Source organism: Hermetia illucens, chromosome 1 (genome assembly GCF_905115235.1).
Source record: "Hermetia illucens chromosome 1, iHerIll2.2.curated.20191125, whole genome shotgun sequence".
Lineage (NCBI taxonomy): Eukaryota > Metazoa > Arthropoda > Insecta > Diptera > Stratiomyidae > Hermetia > Hermetia illucens.
In genome coordinates this window covers 40,106,286-40,120,280 of record NC_051849.1, presented here as the reverse complement: position 1 = coordinate 40,120,280, position 13,995 = coordinate 40,106,286, and the positions used below count along the sequence as shown (strand labels likewise).

The 13,995-nt window shown below is 42.9% G+C and overlaps 1 protein-coding gene across 1 annotated transcript in view; it reads right to left on the bottom strand.

The window, feature by feature from the left end:
* LOC119653915 overlaps window positions 1-13,995 on the bottom strand; it is an 87,499-nt gene that overhangs the window by 19,179 nt on the left and 54,325 nt on the right. Inside the window, exons 3-9 of the mRNA XM_038059075.1 lie at window positions 9,619-9,811; window positions 4,067-4,402; window positions 3,767-4,000; window positions 3,261-3,341; window positions 3,046-3,145; window positions 2,870-2,988; window positions 2,693-2,801 (exon numbers count right to left, since the gene is read on the bottom strand). Coding sequence (XP_037915003.1) covers window positions 2,693-2,801; window positions 2,870-2,988; window positions 3,046-3,145; window positions 3,261-3,341; window positions 3,767-4,000; window positions 4,067-4,402; window positions 9,619-9,811 — 1,172 coding nt within the window. The remainder of the gene's footprint in view (window positions 1-2,692; window positions 2,802-2,869; window positions 2,989-3,045; window positions 3,146-3,260; window positions 3,342-3,766; window positions 4,001-4,066; window positions 4,403-9,618; window positions 9,812-13,995) is intronic.

Here is a 13,995-nt window from a genome sequence, read left to right as displayed (position 1 = left end):
TTGTTGAAACGCCGCAGGAGTCAGCAACGATATCCTTTTAAAAAATTCATCGTTGGAGTTCCGCTCTCGAGGAGAGTTTTTTTTTTATTTTAGTCTGCGCTTCAAGCGTCCGCTCCGGAATGCGTCGGTGGTTTTTCTTTTCTCTTACGTACGGGCATTTGGGGGTGCGGTCTACCGCCGTCAAATTAGGGACTGTTCAAATTCAGTACAGCCGCGTCCTCGATTCATCTTGCATCGTTTAACTTACTTATTGTCATGTCTCAGGACAACAAAGAAGCGGCAGGCCCATCGGACCCTCAAGTGACCGCCCTTGCTGGGTGCTTCCCCCCTTTCTGATGAAGGAACTCGGAACTGTGATTCGCCCATCTGGGGGCGCGGAATCACAGCGGACGCGACAAAGTTTAACTACGCCATCGTGGGCTTGGATGAGCAGACCATCCTTCTGGTGTCAAATCGGCCTCCTACAATTTGTTAAAAACAGCTGATCAAGCGTGAGTCAGCTAAGCTGGATCACTTGCTGGCAGGTTTAACGTTGGAAGATCGAACTCCCAGCTTATTGCTCCGCGAAATGAGGCAATTGGGTGGGAGCAAGATCGACGACGACTTGATGAAGTCGCTCTGGCTGCGACGACTTCCGGAGAGCACCCAGGCGGTTCTCGCGTGCGTCTCCGGTTCTTTGGAGGCGCTGGCTGCCGTGGCTGATAAGATGCATGAGGTGCACGCTGTCCCACGATTACGGCCGTTCAGCAGCCTTCAGATGAAATAGGCGAACTCTAAACAGTTGAACCCTGTTCAGTGGAACTACAGCACCTACGATCGAGAACTGCTCGTCGCGTACTTGAGCATTAAATACTTCTGTTTCTCCCTAGAAAGCAGGCTTTGAAACAAAAGCCCGACAAAGCGTCCCCTCGTCAGCTTCGACACCGGAGCTTGATAAGCCAGTTCACGTCCAACATACAGCACGTGTCCGGCAAGGACAACATAGTTGCTGACGTTTTTTCACGTGTCTCCGAGGTAAAGATCCCCGCCTTACTTGACTTCTCGGCCATCGTCAAGGCGCAGGAGGATGATGCAGTGCTTCAGAGCCTCAAATCCAACCCGAAATATAAATTTCGAGAATTGTCCATCGATGTTCGAGATCTCTCTCTGCTGCGAATACTCGGAAAAGGAACTACGACCATACATTCCGGTGACCTTTCGCAAGGAAGTGTTACACGCAGTTCACGACTTAGCGTATCCAGGCATCAGGACGACAAATCGGCTAGTCACCAAAAAATACTTCTGGCCCTCCATTAATAAGGACACCAACTCCTGGGCCAGAGAGTGCATCGCATGCCGGAAGTGTAAGGTCACCAGGCATGTATGAAAAGAAGTGGGCTCATTCCCACGAACTACCAAGCGATTCCACACCATACACCACGGCATCGTAGGCCCTTTGCGAGACGCGCATGGTTTCAAGTATTGCCTCACAATCATCGACAGGTTTACGCGATGGCTTGACGCATTACCTCTGAAATACATTACGGTGTAATCTTGTGCCGAAGTCCTCTGTCGAGAGTGGATCCGTCGCTTTGATGTCCCTGCAGTGATTATCACTGACCAGGGAATGCAATTTGAATCCATCCTTTTTTCGGAGTCAGGCAAACTCCTGAGATTCAAACGCCAGCGGACTACTGCATACCACCCGCAATCCAATGGGATGCTAGAGCGTTGGCACCGGACGCTGAAATCCGCCATTATTCCCCGCGACGATCTGTCCTCGACTCAAGTCTTGTCTCTCGCCCTACTCCGAATAACCCGCCGAGAGGAATTTGCTGCCAGCCCCGCGGAGCTGGTATACGCAAGCCGCTGCAGCCTCCATACGAAGGCCCGTACCATGTTCTCGAGCGTGGGAAACATTTCTTCCAGCTCGAGATCGGGGAACACAAAAAGGCTGTCTCCTTGTCCATGTTAAAGCCTGTTTTCGCCCCAAAGCAACGGCGCATTCGCTTCGCAGAATAATGGGGGACGCCGTTCCGGGTTCGGTTGCTGAAATCCCTAGGTTTCATCTGGGGGCGGAGTGATGTGGCGCAGCAGGGTTAGCAACATTCGAAATTTATTTCGATCATTTTTGATCAAATTTTCCAGTTTTATTTTTAAAGATTTCAACCACTTGAACTTTCAACCATATTGAAAGTTGCCCAGACAGCTAAATGCGAACATTATAATCTTACCATTAAGTAAAACATTGAGGATGCAGTCAATAAAGACTGCATTCTTCAAATTCGCCTACATATCAATGCCAGTGTTGTTTTCCCAGAAATGAGAAGAAGTTGCACTTTAATCTCTATTTCCTATTTAACATTCGAAGTTCGAACTTTTATTTGCAAATCTCGGAAAATGCGTAGTAGTCTCATGCATTAAATGAAGCCATATTTAGTGAGCCTAACCTTGTTGCTTCTTGTTACTAGCCCTAATTGATTTTGATGATGAAATCATTCTCACACTCCTTAAAATCGCCATTAGATTCGGGAAATTATTCACCATACCATCACTCTTTATATAACGCCTTGTTTTATGATGATGTCTTCTCAATTTATCGATAAAAGTATCCGAAATTGCTTGATGTCACGAAAGTTGTAATCTTAATAAATCAATCGAGCACTGCCAGTAGTAAATACCAAAACCATGAAATCGAAAGGGGTGTACCTACCTTTTGTTATATATGCAGGTATTGGAGATGGACACTGCCTTTGTGTTAGATTAATATTTGAATTTCGCATTCCCGTTGACGGTAGTGGTCGCTCCAAAGAAGAACATCGCTGGGTAATATGTACGTCGTGAAAAAAAAACTAATCAACCATAAAGCAAACATTTTAGTTTTACTTACAACTGGTAATGGTGGTCTACATGATATGGAAGCAGGCGACTTTTGTGATTCTATGATAGTTTCGGGTTTCTGGAAGGTATACACTGTAAGGGCAGGTCGTTGATGACCTTTTTCATAAGCTGAAACCGACAATTACATTTCACTTTATGCTTTTCTCTAGAACTCATGTAATTTACCTGATGATATAGTGTGTGGACGATCTGTGGTTTGAACAACATCCTGCGAATGTGGTGGCCATGTGGATATCGCATGTGATTGGCTTGTGCTGGCTGATGACTGTAATTCAGAAATTTTTAATGCATTGAATACTTTTAACTAAACACTTTGCACTATGTACAAATTGAAAAGCAAAACCTAGACGTAAAGAAATAAATACAAAAATAATGAAGACCTGTGTTGTAAGCACTGGTGATGAACAAAAGCCACTATCACTCGATTCACCAGGTTTTAACCGCATTGTTGGTGAAATTAACTAAATAAAAAGTAAAATGAAATAGAAAATATATTAAAAAGAATATAATGAATTGGGAAAACGAAGCAAATTAAAAACTACCAATTACCAAGTATAAATTAGCTTATTATCAGAGAAAGCATTACTATTCAACAGGGACACTTTAATTTTAATGCTTTTTCCTTACCAACTACAATTTTTCTAACAGGTCAAATGAACACGACTTAGACAGGAAAGTAAATAGCTAAGAATACCTCAAAACAGTATATAATTTTAGGTAACTAATGTATTCAACATTGCAAATAATAAGAACATTTTCTGGCTATAATACAATTAATTCCTTCTGATTCAAATAGAGCCATCATTGAAAATCGCAGATAATAAACTAATTATAGATATCTTGGAAAGAAGCATGTAAGTTGGCAGATGTAGAAAAACTAACTCACCTGAGAAAGTGATCTTTGATAGTGATGATGTCCTGGTGACCCACTTGAACCACTACTATTCACTGAGCTTATGGAGCACACAGAACTTTTCCGAGATCCTAATGAATTCGAACCACCCCCGGGTGATTCAGGGTACAGGTTTATTGATGATTTAGTTTCTAATATTATTTCTTCAGAAGATTGTGGAAGAACATTGGGATCTTTCGTAACCATTGCAATGGATTCCATAGCCTCCTATAGACGTGACATAATTTTTTGCATTTGAACAAACATTAAATGTTATTATCAATTTTTTTGTACCTGTAAATGACCTAACTCCGACATTACTTCACATTCTTCTTTTACCACTGGTTGCAACATATTCACAAAGCTGCAATACCGCATTCGTTCTTCAATCATGGCTGCTCGTAATGATTTCCTTTCGACTTCTTCGAGTTCAGCTCGCCTGAGAGTAACATCTTGCATATGCGAATCAACCAATGATTGGATTGTATCTGATTGATCTTTGCGAGCTTTCTTTTGGAGGCGAAGAGTATCGTTTGACCGTTTCTTTAGCTCTGTACGACATCTTTTGTATTCTTTGGCGTGCTCTTTATCGATGGTTGCTACTTGTCGCCTCCAGTCTTCTAATTTTTCCTAAAAAGACGAATAGTAGATTTTATGATTGTTTTTGTAAATTGGTGATGAGAATGAAAATGGGTCGTTCCAAATGAATTGAATATTCAAAAATGTATTCAGCAAAATCTAACAAGGTAAATAGTTTTGTATCCCCGAACTTTGGAAAAAGAAAAAGGATACTATTAGGTTATTGTACATGAAGTCGCCGATTAACTCCGCCATGCTATTAACATAGTATGCTGGTCCCAAGCCCAGGTAAAGGAGGAGGGTTTGAGGCAACGTACTCTGTACTATCCTCAGTAAAACAAAAATAAAATGCTGAGATCAGGGAAAGAGATAAATAGAGTATAGTTGGAGTTATTCTACTATGCTAAATCCTACCTGATCTCTCTTGGTGACAGGCCCCGCGACAGGTCGACCAAGAAAATGCATAGAATGTCGTTACAAACATGATGATCGGGTTGAGTCTCAAGCCTCGGAGAAATGCTAGGGCGTCCACCTCAGTCGACGCGGCAGGACGGGCCCCGGTCCTGTCGAGAAATGGGCAAGGGTTCTTGACACATGGACGGCGTCAGGACGTAAGCAAGTTAGTCTGCACACAACGAACAAAACAAATACGTGTCTGCACGCTAAATGTTGGTACCCTAACTGGAAAGACGGAGGAACTCGCAAGAGCCCTTCGGAAAAGGTGCATTGACATCTGCGCTCTGCAAGAAACCCGATGGTCTGGTGCCAAAAGCTGCGACATTGAACGCGAACGCGGTAAAAATGGCTACAAACTTCTCTATTTTGGTAACCCACACACTCAATATGGTGTTGGCATTGCCATCTCAGAGGGTTTCCGTGATGCCATTAAAGAAGTCGAACGATTTGATGATCGACTGATGAAGCTCATCATTATATCAGCTGATCGCACTATTTACTTCTTCACCGCGTATGCACCACAAACAGGTCGACCTATTGCCGAGAAAGATGCCTTCTGGCAACTTCTCGATGAAAAGACTTGTCACGTGCCTGCTGACGATTACATAATCATTGCCGGCGACCTTAATGGTCATGTGGGTGAAAAGGCAGACGGTAACAGGTGCCATTGGGGAAAGGGGTTCGGAGCGCGCAATGAAGGTGGCGAGCGTATAATCGATTTTGCGGACACCCATGACCTTGTACTTATGAATACATGGTTCATCAAACGATTGTCTCACCTTCCCACATTTTATAGTGGGAACAATAAAACGCAAATCGACTATATTCTCATAAGACGCCAATATTTTACCACTGTCACTGATTGCAAAGTCGTTCCCTATGAGACCATCGCACCTCAACATCGGCCGTTGATTGCCGTCCTGCAAATTAAGCCACCGATAAAACAGCGTGAGGAACGCACTGGTCCGCCGCGCATTAAATGGTGGCGATTTGGTGAGGAGAAAGAAGAAACGGTCTCACTCATACGATTGCCAACCATTACGAATGTGGAAGAATCATGGAACCAAATGAAAGACACGATCCACAAAGCGGCCTCTGCAACCCTCGGGGTCACCAAGCCGGGTAAGCGGTACATCAACCGAGATACTTGGCTTTGGAATGATGATGTTGAAATGAAGGTCCGTGAAAAGAAACGCCTCTACCACAAATTTCTCGACGATAAAACGCCTGCTAATTGGCAAATTTATAAGAATGCCAACCGGGAAGCAAAGAAAGCGGTCGCTGTCACCCGAGCGAACCATTTCAAAAATCTTTACGATAAACTGGACACTCGGGATGGCGAGAGAGATCTGTATCGACTTGCTAAAAGCCGTGATGAACGCACACAGGATATCGAACACTTCTGTTGTGTTAATGACAAGAACGGTACTTTGCTTACCAACCGTCGAGCCGCAACGGATAGATGGCGAGAATACTTCGAGCAGATTTCAACTGAAGAATTTGCTCATCCTCCACTTCCGCAATCATTGCCGACATTTTGGAGCAGTTCCACCAGTCAGCGCAACTGAAGTCGAGGAGGCAATAAAACAAATGAAATCGGGGAAAGCAACAGGACCTGACGACATCGCATCTGAGCTCTGGAAAGCGAAGAGCTGGGACCCAACACTGTGGCTCAGTGAATTCTTTAACCGGGTTATTCAGGAAGGAAGAACACCATCTGACTGGCAAGAAAGTACCACTGTTCCAATATGGAAAAAGAAAGGTAGCCCATCAGAATGTTCAAATTACCGTCCGATCCGGTTACTTTCCCATACCATGAAGATTTTTGAACGCATTCTTGACAACCGTATTCGCGAAATCGTTGAAATAACCGTGAATCAAGCCGGATTTGTCAAGAACTGCGGAACTACTGACGCAATACACGCTGCGCGTGGAGAAACACCGTGAGAAGCATCGCCCTCTTTACATTGCCTTTCTGGATCTAGAGAAAGCGTTTGACCGTGTACCACACGAACTCATCTGGTATGCTTTACGACAACACTTCGTGCCAGAAGAACTCGTGCGCTGGGTTCAATTGCTCTACCACGATCCGAAAAGTAAAGTTCGAAGTATGGCGGGTGTATCAAAACCGCTTCGTGTCTCTGTTGGAGTTCATCAAGGAAGTGCCCTCTCACCACTCCTCTTTGTCCTTGTTATGGACACCGTCACACGGGATATCCAACGTCCAGTGCCCTACACACTGCTTTATGCAGATGATGTTTTCCTAGCATCTGATAGCAAAAATGATCTCGAGCAACTTGTTCAAAAATGGAATGATCGCCTCATGCAACACGGTCTCAGATTGAATTTAAACAAAACTGAATTTTTGACGACCGATCCCCATGAAACAGGCACAATCACTGTCAGCGGCAGTGATCTGCCCAGAACTGAGCGATTTAAATACCTCGGGTCAACGCTATCAGCCAATGGAGAGCTGCGTTATGAAATTGCTTCACGCAGTAACGCAACCTGGATGAAGTGGCGTTCCACAACTGGTGTCCTTTGTGATCGACGTATCAACGAACGTCTCAAATCTAAAATTTACCGCAATGTCGTCCGTCCAGTCGCTCTCTATGGTTCGGAGTGTTGGCCAACCATAAAAGACAATGAACGGCGTCTTGCGGTAATGGAGACGAAGATGCTACGTTGGACTAGTGGCGTCACACGTTTAGATCACATCCGAAATGAGGATATCCGCGATCGTTATGAGGTTGCACCGATCGTGGAAAAGTTGCGAGAGAGGCGTCTTCGATGGTATGGTCACGCAATTCGTGCAAACGAGAATTCACTTGCCAAGATTGGTCTGAACATCGAAGTCGATGGTAAACGACCAAAAGGCAGACCTAAGCAACGGTGGCTTGATACGCTGGATGGGGATTTGAAAGCCTCGAGATTGCACCCAGATCAGGCATTCGATAGAGCCAAATGGCGAAGCCGATCACGACGAGCCGACCCCGCTTGTGAACGGGACAAAGGCTGAAGAAAAAGAAGAAGAAGTCGCCGATTTGGCAATAAGTGAAGTTAGTTGCGATTTTGCTGTATCAAACCATCACCAATTGACGTTGTTGGTGTCGGATAATGAAGTATAAATACTCCTATATTTAATCAAGGAGTCATTTCAGTTTTGACCATCGTTGTGATAACAGTGAATAAAAAGGAAAAAAGGATGGAAAAGAGCCAAAAACGTATACTTTTTCTGTTTGAGTTCAAACTCGGTCATAAAGCAGCGGAGGCGACCAGGAGGCGTGGACATCTAGGACCTTCGTTTGACAACGACGAGCTGCGTTTGCTAGTCGAATCCGACACACGTCAGTCTGTGAGAGGCATTGCAGAGAAACTGGGCGTACACTATTCGACAGTTTCCCGGCACTTGCAACTATTTGGAAAGGTGGAAAAGCTCAACAAATGGGTTCCGCATGCCCTTATGGAGCAAAACATGGTGCTTCGAATGGAAATTTGCACTTCTTTACTCTCCCGCAACAGAAGCGCATAATAGTAATATGTGATGAAAGTCCTGTGGGTTTAACGTGAATACCTGCCGTGTAGGCATAATCCTACGGTCCTCTTCGGACACGGATTGATTTTGTAACCACAATCAGAACCCCGCTATGACTAGCAAACGGTACTGATTTATACTGAGTGCAGGCTTAGCATTCATACCAGTGGATGCGAGGCCTATCTAACACCTCTGCCGCAACTAAGGGGTACGGCACCCGAGTTGTACAGCGCAACTCCACGCTTGAGCTCCGGAGAGCTCTGCCGACGATGCAGGCATAACTACAACCACCATGAAACTCGCACTAGGGGGCCAACCGCAAATAACCGGGCCGAGAACACATCCTCCAGGAATTCTCCTGGAGCAGATGCTCTCAGAGGGCTATCCCGGTTCCCACGGTACCAGATAACCTCCGGTGAGGCTTCAGATGAGTCCCTTGCAGACTCGGGTCTGATCGCCCTCCTGGAGTACGTGAGGAGGGAACTCTCCAACGGGTTAACTGAGTGATATGTGATGAAAAGTGGATAATATATGACAATCGACGCCGATCACCGTAGTGGCTAGATGCTGATGAGCCACCGAAACATATGCCGAAACCCAGCCTCCATTCGAAGAAGGTAATGGTGACTGTTTGGTCTACAGTTGGAGTTATCCGCTATTCTTTTTGGCACCTGGAGAAACAATAAATGTACAGAAATACTGTGCCCAACTCGAGGAAATGCACTAGAAATTGAGTATTCAACGGCCGAGATTAGTCAACAGAGATGGTGCGATACTCCTTCACGACAATGTACGACCTCATGTATCCAGAACAACGGTTCAAAAGTTGATCGAATTGCAGTATGAGATTCTGCCTCATCCACTATATTCACAGGAACTTTCGCCAACCGACTACCACTTTTTTAAGTATTTGGATCATTTTTTGGCGGAAAAACAATTTAGGAATGAAAAGGTCATCAAAATTGTCTTCCACGAGTTTATCAACACCCGAAAATTAGACTTTTACGAAACTGGCATACATGCTCTTGTGTCTCGCTGGGAGAAGTGTTTTGAATCGATTGGCACCTATTTTGATTAACAAAATAAATTTTTGTAAGCTTTACAGTAGTTTCAAATTTTCATACCAAAAAGGTCATTTCATGTGCAACAACCTAATAAAAAATTCTCGAATATTTACAATAAATAAGCTTACAAATTTGAATATTAGCGTACTATTATAAATCCTGAACAAATTACGGAAGCTGTCTCTTCATTATTATTCAAAATCAGAACTTACTTGTAACGGAACAATAAGACAATCCATTATTGCTGAAGTGAAAGTCTTCATTCGAGTTTCTACTGCTTTATGCCGTAAACATACTCTTGTTAGAGCCGTTCCAATTTCCTTCGAAGCCCCTCGTGAATTTGTTGCAGCATCGGCAATTTTTTGGAATGCGTCCAAGTACGAAGCAATCGCTTGAATTACAGCTCTGCAAATAGAACAATATACTTATTGAATAATGATGATTACTACAATAGAAATTAAAACAAATCTGGGACTAGAGAGCATTGGAAAGACAAGACAAAGAAATTCACTAAAAATGGAAAATCTCTTGGAAACCTTTTAAGACCGATCTGTTTGTTACTATGAAGAATTTAAGGAATAGGAGCGCATTTTGAGGGAGAAATTTAAAGAGGAAATGGAGTGCAATATTATAAGATGCGAAGTTCCTCCTTTCAAAGGAAATTATCAGATGTACAACTATGAAACGCGGATTTGAGGTGTGTTAATGCAATGTGTGTGACTCGCAGAATACTTGCACGTAAGTCAACAAGCTGTTTTCAACCACCGAACAAAAATAGGAAAGATTCAGAAGATCGGCAAATGGGTACCATATGAGTTGAACGATAGAAACATGGAGACGCAAAAGCTCCTGCGCAATTTTGCTCGTACGATACAAAAGATGGGAATGGAGATGTAAACTAAGTTCGTTTTGAGAATCCCAACCAGAAAAAATCACGGGTACACCCGCTTGCACCATCCTCATCGACAGTAACACCGAATTGATTTGGCAGGAAGACGATATTCTGTGTTTGGTGGTGCCGGGGAGGGCATGGTATATTGTGGCCTCAGCGCAACGATTCATACTAGCAGGTATCAACGAGAGTTGAATAGTTTGAACCGTCCGCTGTTTAAAAAATCGCCAGGATACCAAAAGAGGCTACACAAGGCCATTTTCCTTCAAAACAATGCTCGATCATGTCACCCAGTCTGTGTTACGAAGGAAGCCTATGCGACTTATTCACCGAATTTGGCTCCTAGCAGTTAACACTTGTTTGTATCGATTATTCACGTATTCGCTGAGCAACGCTTTAATTCCTGGAAAGATGTGAAAAATTGACTCACTGAATGTTTCGCGGCGGAGTGGTCTCCATAAATTGCCCGAATGACGGTGAAAATGTGTAACTAGCAACGAAACATACTTTGAATAAGCTTTCTTTAGCATTCTTCTGAAATGAACATGTTATTCGCATTTCATAGTTGTACGCCTGGTAGAATTTAAAACAAGTAACATCGAAAACAAACCAGGGACTAAAGGAAAACCAAAGCAAAATCAAGGAGACCTGCCTAGGCAGCGTGTCCAAAAAAATTCCTTAACACCAAGTTTTTACAATTGTTATCTCCATAACGCATATATGAGTGACAACTTTTTACGTCACTGACAGAGCAAGGACTAGCTTTCCTTGCTGAAACCTGACAAATATTACCTACATCCAGCAATTTTCAAAAGTAGGGTAAGTGCTTTAAAAGACTTTAACGGGAATCTAATTCAGAGCGATCGTCACGTCGGCTTAGTTCGCGTCAATGTCGGCAAAAGTTGATATTTGAGAGTGGTTTTAATCTTAGAAAACCAAAAACTTCTATCAAAGTTAAGTTGAAACTGTAAAATCACAAAGGCAAATATAGCTTTGCTATAATGGAGCACCTGGACAGAAAGGTCTTCTTTTCCACGTTAACGTCTGCTCTACACGTATAAACTTCTTTTGGATTACAGCAGCGGAAAAATTGCCATTATGGTTTCATTGTTGAACTGCTCATCCTTCCATTTCTTTGTTTGTGGGACGTTAGGGTATGCTAATCAGCACTCTGACGTTTTTTCTCCCAGTTGTACACTAATACCAATACTTCGCCGCGGTAATAGTATTGTTTAAAAAATGACGTTCATTCGTGGCTGTCATTCGAACGATTTTTTGCGTGTGCGCAGTAACTATTTGAAGTTTTTGTTTAGATCTGGTCAAGTTTTGGTCTAAGTAGGGAGGATTTACATTCGACATAACTCGCACTCATGTTGTGTTTTACGAATTATAAAAAGGAGCATTCAACACTTCTGATTTGAAATAATTAAAGCTTGCTTTTTCTATTTGCTAGTGTTATTTATTGGTCTTGCGAATTCCGATCTTTCGGGAATCACTTGCTCTCTTCATTAGTGATCTTGGTAGCAGTGATCAAGGGAACAAGTGGTTCCCGAAATATTGGTGTTTGTAAGACCAATAAACAACACTAGCGAATGGAAAAAGCAAGTTTTAATTATTAAAAAAAAAAAAAAAAAAAAAAATGTCGACGACGAAATTTACGCCAAAATAGCCTCGAAACTCAACCAATAACCAAAAGAAAGACCGTTTGTTGAAATGCTGCCGCGAGTTACTACAAGCCACTGGATCAGCAAAGTAGTGAGTGACACCTTAAATTTCTTTGCTGCCAAAAGAAAGCTACCGCCTTAGCAAGCCTAGAGTGAAGGCGTCACACCACATCTCCCTCCTTGTGTAAGTTTCTTGCCAGGGAAGGCCTGAAAACGTTATTCCTGTCGGAGTATCGTCTAGAAGTACTACCGTACCTTTTCTGCTTCCAAGAATAACAAGGAGCTAGAAGAAGTACCCTTACGTACGATACAGGCGGTCACAGAGGCTTCGACGACAATATGTATTGAATAAAGCACAGGCATCGCTGTATCGAAGCGGAACGGCATTATTTTGTTATTTGTACGTTAAAATTCAGTAAAGCCTTTGATGAATTTGTTCGATAGTTTTTCGGACAGACCCTGTGTAGGAAATATTTATTGAGTTGTTAAAGTCTTTTTGGGCCTCTTTAAAACCAGCTTCTCTGAGATTAAAGTTTTCCTTTAAGCGATTTATATATTTACAAAAGCCATGCTTTGTAATAGCCTGGGCGCTTGGAATGGCCATGGTCGTTACATTGCAATTGGGTTCTCTAGAGTTATGGCTTGAGTAACTCATTTACGCGACTTACTGCTTTCCTTGGTACAGGCGTATGGGCAGCAAAGTAATGACCAGTTTCATGTTTTATGTGAATCTGAAAATCATTTTTTGGAGTGTAAAGCAAACTCGAGGAAAATGACGAATATAAGACGTCTCACGGATGACATAAACATATATGTATAAGGTAACACGCTTTAGCATATACATAGAGCATAATACTGAGCAAAGGAGCTTCAATGTGGTTTAGCAATCGTTAGAATAGGGTTTAGTTTTATGAGACAAATTCAACGCTCGATCTGGCGAATATGGTGGACGTTCGCGCAGTTCGAATTCCATTTTTCGAATAGCAGTCATTGAAACCGCGCCTTTGTGAGCCGGAGTGTTGTCTTGGTGAAACAGCATTCCGATTCCGTTTGCCCTGTCATTCCTTCTTGGTGGCCTCTTGCAATCTTCTTATTTGGTCTGCCCGGTAAGAACCCGTAATAGTACCTCCCGTTACCAAATATTCTATCATAATTATTTGTTGAACGTTCCAGAAAATGGATGCCATAACCTTTCCTGCCGACTTGGACACTTCAATTTCTTCGGCGTCGGTGTTGATGTTCGTTTCCAAGTAGTGGATTGTTATTACGCTTCAGAACGAATATGGTGAATCCAAGTCTCAGCCATGGTCACAAAACGTAACAAAAAATTTCCCTGACTCGCTTGGAACCTTTCGAGATTCTCCTGTGGAGACCTTTATCATGCGCAATTCTCTCACACGGATTCTTTGAACGTTGCCATATTAGGTCCCCGTGATGTCAGCTATATTCGTAATTTTCACTCTTAATTCTGCTCACACAGCATCTTCGACTTTTTTTACGTTCTCTGCAGTGTCCTTAGTGTCCTTTGGCTGAAAATTCCCTCAATAGAGAAGGTAAGGAATAAGCATCCTTTGTGTGTATTCACGTACTTTGTCAGGTTTTATCACAAGGATGACTGGCGAAACCCTTACGCTTTGCGATTCCTGAATTACTTCTAAAATCAGTATCCGACCGATCTCTACATAGAGGAGCTTTTCCACGACGGAAGAGACTGAAAAGTATCTCTGCTTAATTACTTAATTACACCCAATATTGATAAGGAGTGTCATATACATATCTTGTATGCCCTAAGCCTTCCATCTCGAATGACGGAAAACTGCCAATGACAACATGAAGCCTTGCTCGCTGATGGGTTCTCAACTGACGTTGGACGTAATGACGGATATCATGATTGAAATTTTGGAAATTAGGGCTTGTGTGCGTTCCTAATCATGTAATCATATAAATCATTGAGGTTTTATATGAAAATAGTGCTGATGCTGCTGCTTACTGGAAACGGCTACATACATATATTCAACTGGTGTTTGGTGGAT